At 34.5% G+C, this 7,270-nt stretch overlaps 2 protein-coding genes across 2 annotated transcripts; one reads left to right on the forward strand and one right to left on the reverse strand.

Annotated features, from left to right (window-relative positions):
* The first annotated feature begins 2,174 nt into the window (after positions 1-2,174).
* On the forward strand, positions 2,175-3,317 carry LOC137241471 (uncharacterized). The gene is made up of 3 exons (XM_067769084.1): positions 2,175-2,364; positions 2,436-2,634; positions 2,694-3,317. Exons 1-3 carry the CDS (start codon positions 2,297-2,299, stop codon positions 3,315-3,317), a joined length of 891 nt encoding a protein of 296 aa, XP_067625185.1. The 5' UTR covers positions 2,175-2,296.
* Positions 3,318-5,416: 2,099 nt separating this feature from the next.
* On the reverse strand, positions 5,417-6,979 carry LOC137241472 (putative nuclease HARBI1). Its single transcript, XM_067769085.1, has 4 exons — positions 6,687-6,979; positions 6,187-6,625; positions 5,979-6,123; positions 5,417-5,826 (listed from the first exon to the last, which is right to left on the reverse strand). Exons 1-4 carry the CDS (start codon positions 6,782-6,784, stop codon positions 5,417-5,419), a joined length of 1,092 nt encoding a protein of 363 aa, XP_067625186.1. The 5' UTR covers positions 6,785-6,979.
* Positions 6,980-7,270: the final 291 nt, after the last annotated feature.

Here is a 7,270-nt window from a genome sequence, read left to right on the forward strand (position 1 = left end):
ATTATGAAGGCCATAACCGTTTAGACGGTTAAGCGCCAATTAAGTAAGTAAGTAAGTAATTATGAAGGTTTTAAATTCTAAAAACTTTAGACAACATAGTTATATCTACTAAATGGTCTGTTTTTCTATTCGTTAATATATAGACACAATTAAACTGGTTGCTTTGTTTTACTGTGGCCCTAGTGCTGAACCAAAAATGTAGGTCATCCACCATTGCTATCCCTGATGGGTCTTCAAAAGGTGAACTTGCATTTTTGGGTTGTATTTACATGCAGACTACAAATGCATATTCCATGTAAAATAACACAAATATGTGCATGGAAATGGAATTCAACTTTTAAATGCCGGCGGGTGAAAAAGTATTGAGAGTCAAAAAGCGTAGGATACGTAAGAAAGCACAAATGCAACTACAAGTTTGACTGTTTGCAATTGTGTAGATATGCTTATTTGCAAATGTAAGAGTTAAAATTTTTAAGTGAAGATAAAATACGAAAATTGACAAATAAGTTTTGCTATGACATTTAATCAACTTACATCCGGTCCGTTTGCGATGATTTACTTTTGCCTTAATGCAAAATGAAATTTATTTACAAATTGTTAAGAGAATGAATATATGTAACAAAATAAATTAAAGTTGAATGAAGGATTAGTAAGAAATTCAAATATGTATTTTGTGTGTATATCTATCAGTTTATATGTACGAATGTGTGGCCGTTGTAAAAGCCTAATCTTAAGTCTGCTTGCATTTGAAAATGCAGCAAATAAATAAATACTACAAATATTCCGACCGCAGCTGACAGTGGACTTTTGTTTAATTTGTTCACAGTTGTCTCTATGGTCGTCGAGTTAGTTTATTGGACTGATTGTCAGATAGATGTAAATACAAACATATAAGCTGCATATATATAACTAGGCTAAACTAACTGTGCAAGACGTCCCTATAACAATAACTGATAGAATGAAATAAAGGCAACTATTTGCAATGATTGACCACAAATCAAGCTGCAGTTTGTACTAGGAAGCATATAAAATGAACTTACAAAATACCCTGCGGGAAAAAATTTACGTAAATCGCTTTGACTGAAAATAATAGAAAGCTTTAGAAAGCTAAGTAGGGATAGGATTGATTTCGTAGGCCTTAAACCCTTCATAAATAAAGAGAAACAGTAAAACATCAACTTCTAGAAACATATTGCCATTTCGGATACGATTTCAAATAGCGCGACTTTCAGATCAATCTTGAACATTGAAATGAAGTCGACAATTGAGCTTCTACTTCGTTTTTCACTTCAGTGTTTCGGAATCCCAACGGCTGCCTAGGAATAATTTGGCAAGCTAATCTTGACTACTGATTGCCGAAATCCTCTTCGCATTAATTTAAAGAATGCTCTTTTATTTTACTATGAAAATTGTATTTTACTCCTGATTTTCATACGAATTTTTGACCCAAGGAAAAGTCTTTTTGATACTTAGAATATAGTTCAGATCTGTGGGACATTACAATGCAAGTTAAAACAAAATCCGCTAGGTGGCGCACGGATCGAGATATACAGAAAATTACAATGGAAATTTTGCGATCGACTTTTAACTAACTTCTCGGTGATCCAGAGATTTGAAACTGAGCACATAGTTGAGAGTCGATGGCACTACAATTCGTGGAAAAGAAAATGCCGCCAGGTGGCAGACGAATCGAGATAAACGAAAATCTCTGAAAAAAGGGAATCTTGCGATCGATTTTTAAGTAACTTCCAGGTAAGCTAGAGACTTGAAACTTGGGCCGTGAGTCAGAACCCGGTGACAATGCAATATTTGATAAAAAACAATTCTAGAAACATATTGCCATTTCAGATACGATTTCAAATAGCGCGACTTTCAGATCAATCTTGAACATTGAAATGAAGTCGGCAATTGAGCTTCTACTTCGTTTTTCACTTCAGTGTTTCGGAATCCCAACGGCTGACTAGGAATAATTTGGCAAGCTAATCTTGACTACTGATTGCCGAAATCCTCTGCGCATTAATTTAAAGAATGCTCTTTTATTTTACTATGAAAATTGTATTTCACTCCTGATTTCCATACGAATTTTTGACCCAAGGAAAAGTCTTTTTGATACTTAGAATATAGTTCAGGGGGCCTACTCTGTATTGCGATGCGAAAGCGAAAATACGCGAAATCGCAAAATCGGTACTCTGTATCTTGACATTCGCATGCATATTTTGACTTTCGCATTCACATTTTGCCCATTCGCAATTTTTCTCCCTTTTCGCATTGCCGGCACTCTGTATTGCGAAAGCGAATGTCAAACAGCATTCATTTTCGCATTTTTCTTGCTACAAGTAATAGGCATTCGCATTGTACAAATATGTAAGTATTAATTGATGATTTTATAAATTGATATCTTTATATTCATTGTACATTCTTTTGAAAATATATAGGACAACTCAAAAAACAAAACAAACACAAAAGCAACAATTCGAACTCCTAGTGGACTTCATGGCAATACACCCAGATTTGGCCAAAGGGTTACTTAAAACACCCAACGCGAAAACAACGGCCAATAATTTGTGGAAAAAAGTAACTCGCCAACTAAATGCAGCTGGACCACCGATGCGTGATATCACCGGCTGGAAAAAAGTAGGTTGGGTGATATATGTGTACTTTTAATTCTATAATGGGATTGATAAAATTTATAGGTTTGGGCTGACTACAAAGTCCATTTGAAGGCCAAAATGCGTCGCAATAAAACCAATATTGCTGGTACGGGGGGCGGCCCATCTGTTTACTCCGCACTCACGCCATTGGAACAGCAAGCTAGCGATTTGCTGTCGATGGACCAAGCAGTCGACGGGATAGCTGGCACGCGGGAGTTTGGTGCGCGGCAGGCTATGACGGAAGTACCAAGTGAAATTTTGGAACCTGCTTTTAATAACGACAGCGATTCGGTTGAAATGAGTGAAGAGGAGAACGAGCAACCTTTCTTGCTACAACAACAACAGGAACCTTGCTGCAGCCGATCGGTACTTACTCCACGCAAGAAGCAGAGTCTATTGGAAAGGCAAGTAGACAACCAAATTGAATACCAAAGCAACTCAGTAAAAGTGCTAAATGAGATTAATGACAATTTGAAAAACATTGCCAGAACGATGAGAATTACATTAAAAATAAAAAATAAAAAGTTAAAGTTCTCCAAAGAACAATTTGTCCATAAACAAAGAATGGACCGTGAAAATTTAAGAATCAAATTAAACAAATTAGAAATTAAAAAACAAATGTTGGATGTGGAGTTACAGACCAACAAAGCAATATCCAGAAAGTAGTAACAGATACACAAAATTTTTTTTTAAAGATATGTAGACACATAATTTATGTACTTCAAGTGGCTTAGTTTTTGTAATAAAATTTCCTTTTTATTTTCTATTTATTTACGTATGTACCTGCACATACACAGTGCATTACCGAAGTATAGTTTGGTGCACTTTTCAGTATGTATGTTATTTAGATACAATTAGTATTAATTTTTATATATATACACACTTTGTAACCCTTACTTAAATAAAAGACTGAAATCGTGAATTTAAATAATACTGAATTATATTTAGTAGTAAAAGTTGTAGGCCTTTGCAGCCGTAAAAATACATAAATAGTATTAGTTTTTATATATATACACAATTTGTAACCCTTAATTAAATAAAAGACTGAAAACTTGAATTTAAATAATTCTGAATTATATTTAGTGGTTTAAGTTGTAGGCCTTAGCAGCCGTAAAAATACATAAATAAATAACGTTAAATTTAAACCACTTTTTTATGAAGCATTTCTATTGGAATCATGTCATTTTTTATTTGGTCTCTGATACAACTAGCAATATTTCCCATTCTATGATTTTCCACGTTTTCTGCATTTATTACGTTCACTTCTTCCGGTTCAATTTCTGAACTGGGAAGATTTTCAACTTTGAACATTATACAAATATTGTGCAGGGCACAACAAACATTTAGTATTTGCACCACTTTTGCTGGAGCATAATGCAACTCTCTTGAGGCCAAAAGGCAGCGAAATCGACCTTTCAAAACACCAAAAACTCTCTCAATGAGAGACCTTCCCTTTGAATGTTTTTGATTGAAAAAATTCTCGTCAGAATCCTCCGCAGAATTCCTGTATGGGGTAAGAAGCCATGGTTCCAACGGATATCCTGAGTCACCTGCAGATAACAAAAACATAAAGGTATTTTTAGCTGAATAACATTCATTACCATTTATTATATGTATATATATTATGTTATATATTACATAAGTAACTATGTTAATGCGTGTATGCTACCATTACATTAAATCGATATATTAAAAAGCTTACCGAGAATTCGTTGGCCAGTATCTCCATTTTCATAGGCAGTCCTTAAATATTCGCGCTCAGCGGACAAGTTCCATATGTGCAAATCATGCGATGCACCTCCAAATTTACCATTGACCGCTCTTATTTGCATTTTGTGATCACATATCTAAAATAGAACAAAACATGTAAAACAAGTGAAATTTTGGAACCTGCTTTTAATAACGACAGCGATTCGGTTGAAATGAGTGAAGAGGAGAACGAGCAACCTTTCTTGCTACAACAACAACAGGAACCTTGCTGCAGCCGATCGGTACTTACTCCACGCAAGAAGCAGAGTCTATTGGAAAGGCAAGTAGACAACCAAATTGAATACCAAAGCAACTCAGTAAAAGTGCTAAATGAGATTAATGACAATTTGAAAAACATTGCCAGAACGATGAGAATTACATTAAAAATAAAAAATAAAAAGTTAAAGTTCGCCAAAGAACAATTTGTCCATAAACAAAGAATGGACCGTGAAAATTTAAGAATCAAATTAAACAAATTAGAAATTAAAAAACAAATGTTGGATGTGGAGTTACAGACCAACAAAGCAATATCCAGAAAGTAGTAACAGATACACAAAATTTTTTTTTAAAGATATGTAGACACATAATTTATGTACTTCAAGTGGCTTAGTTTTTGTAATAAAATTTCCTTTTTATTTTCTATTTATTTACGTATGTACCTGCACATACACAGTGCATTACCGAAGTATAGTTTGGTGCACTTTTCAGTATGTATGTTATTTAGATACAATTAGTATTAATTTTTATATATATACACACTTTGTAACCCTTACTTAAATAAAAGACTGAAATCGTGAATTTAAATAATACTGAATTATATTTAGTAGTAAAAGTTGTAGGCCTTTGCAGCCGTAAAAATACATAAATAGTATTAGTTTTTATATATATACACAATTTGTAACCCTTACTTAAATAAAAGACTGAAAACTTGAATTTAAATAATTCTGAATTATATTTAGTGGTTTAAGTTGTAGGCCTTAGCAGCCGTAAAAATACATAAATAAATAACGTTAAATTTAAACCACTTTTTTATGAAGCATTTCTATTGGAATCATGTCATTTTTTATTTGGTCTCTGATACAACTAGCAATATTTTCCATTCTATGATTTTCCACGTTTTCTGCATTTATTACGTTCACTTCTTCCGGTTCAATTTCTGAACTGGGAAGATTTTCAACTTTGAACATTATACAAATATTGTGCAGGGCAAAACAAACATTTAGTATTTGCACCACTTTTGCTGGAGCATAATGCAACTCTCTTGAGGCCAAAAGGCAGCGAAATCGACCTTTCAAAACACCAAAAACTCTCTCAATGAGAGACCTTCCCTTTGAATGTTTTTGATTGAAAAAATTCTCGCCAGAATCCTCCGCAGAATTCCTGTATGGGGTAAGAAGCCATGGTTCCAACGGATATCCTGAGTCACCTGCAGATAACAAAAACATAAAGGTATTTTTAGCTGAATAACATTCATTACCATTTATTATATGTATATATATTATGTTATATATTACATAAGTAAATATGTTAATGCGTGTATGCTACCATTACATTAAATCGATATATTAAAAAGCTTACCGAGAATTCGTTGGCCAGTATCTCCATTTTCATAGGCAGTCCTTAAATATTCGCGCTCAGCGGACAAGTTCCATATGTGCAAATCATGCGATGCACCTCCAAATTTACCATTGACCGCTCTTATTTGCATTTTGTGATCACATATCTAAAATAGAACAAAACATGTAGGCACAATAAAAGTAATCTTATTTAATCGAAATACACTTACGATCATTGCATTTATGCTGTGCTTAAGCTTTCGGTTAAAAAATAGATGTTCGTCTTCTGATGGCCTTATCATTTGAATGTGCGTTCCGTCTGCAGCTCCGATCACACCCGGAATTCCGCATTTAGCATAAAACCTACGGTTGGCATCCTGTTTTTCGCGATTGCTCATTGAAAAAGTAATATGCTTTGGACACAATATCGTTTCAATTGCACTGCAAACTTCCAAAATACAACTCGAAACGGTTTGCTGTGCTAATCCCGCGTGACGGTCTTGGCCAATCAAGTGTTGGTATGCACCCTGACCAAGAAACTTCAACGTTGTAGAAACTTTTATTATTTCAGGAACTGCCGTTGCTCTCCGTGGGGTTTTCAACTCACTTTTAATGCTATTTAGCACATACAAAAAGGCTTCCTTATTAAGCCGAAAATTCTGCACAAAACTAATGAATAGAACATAAAGCAATAGTATATGTATGAGTAATTTTGTAACGTTTAAATTACCTTTGATCGCTGAGACTCATAATGTTGGAGTTGTCCCTTATAATCCTCCTATCAATTCTTTCTTCATTTAAATCGTCCCATAATGCTACAGAATCCATTTTTTAATTTGTTCAACAAAAATTAATCTTTAGCCGAAATTGTAATCGCTTTGTTTGTTTTGTTCTCTTTCTTTGACTTTGGTCAGTGATGCATACTCAAGCAAAAAATTAGCGAAAAATAAAAAAGCGACACTGTTAGCAATGCGATAGCGCTACAGAGTTCCAATTACCTTTCGCATCGCACTGCCTTTCGCATCGCAATACAGAGTAGGCCCCCAGATTTGGGGGACATTACAATGCAAGTTAAAACAAAGTCCGCTAGGTGGCGCACGGATCGAGATATACAGAAAATTACAATGGAAATTTTGCGATCGACTTTTAACTAACTTCTCGGTGATCCAGAGTTTTGAAACTGAGCACATAGTTGAGAGTCGATGGCACTACAATTCGTGGAAAAGAAAATGCCGCCAGGTGGCAGACGAATCGAGATAAACGAAAATCTCTGAAAAAAGGGAATCTTGCGATCGATTTTTAAGTAACTTCCAG

This window comes from Eurosta solidaginis, chromosome 2 (genome assembly GCF_040869045.1).
Source record: "Eurosta solidaginis isolate ZX-2024a chromosome 2, ASM4086904v1, whole genome shotgun sequence".
Classification (NCBI taxonomy): domain Eukaryota; kingdom Metazoa; phylum Arthropoda; class Insecta; order Diptera; family Tephritidae; genus Eurosta; species Eurosta solidaginis.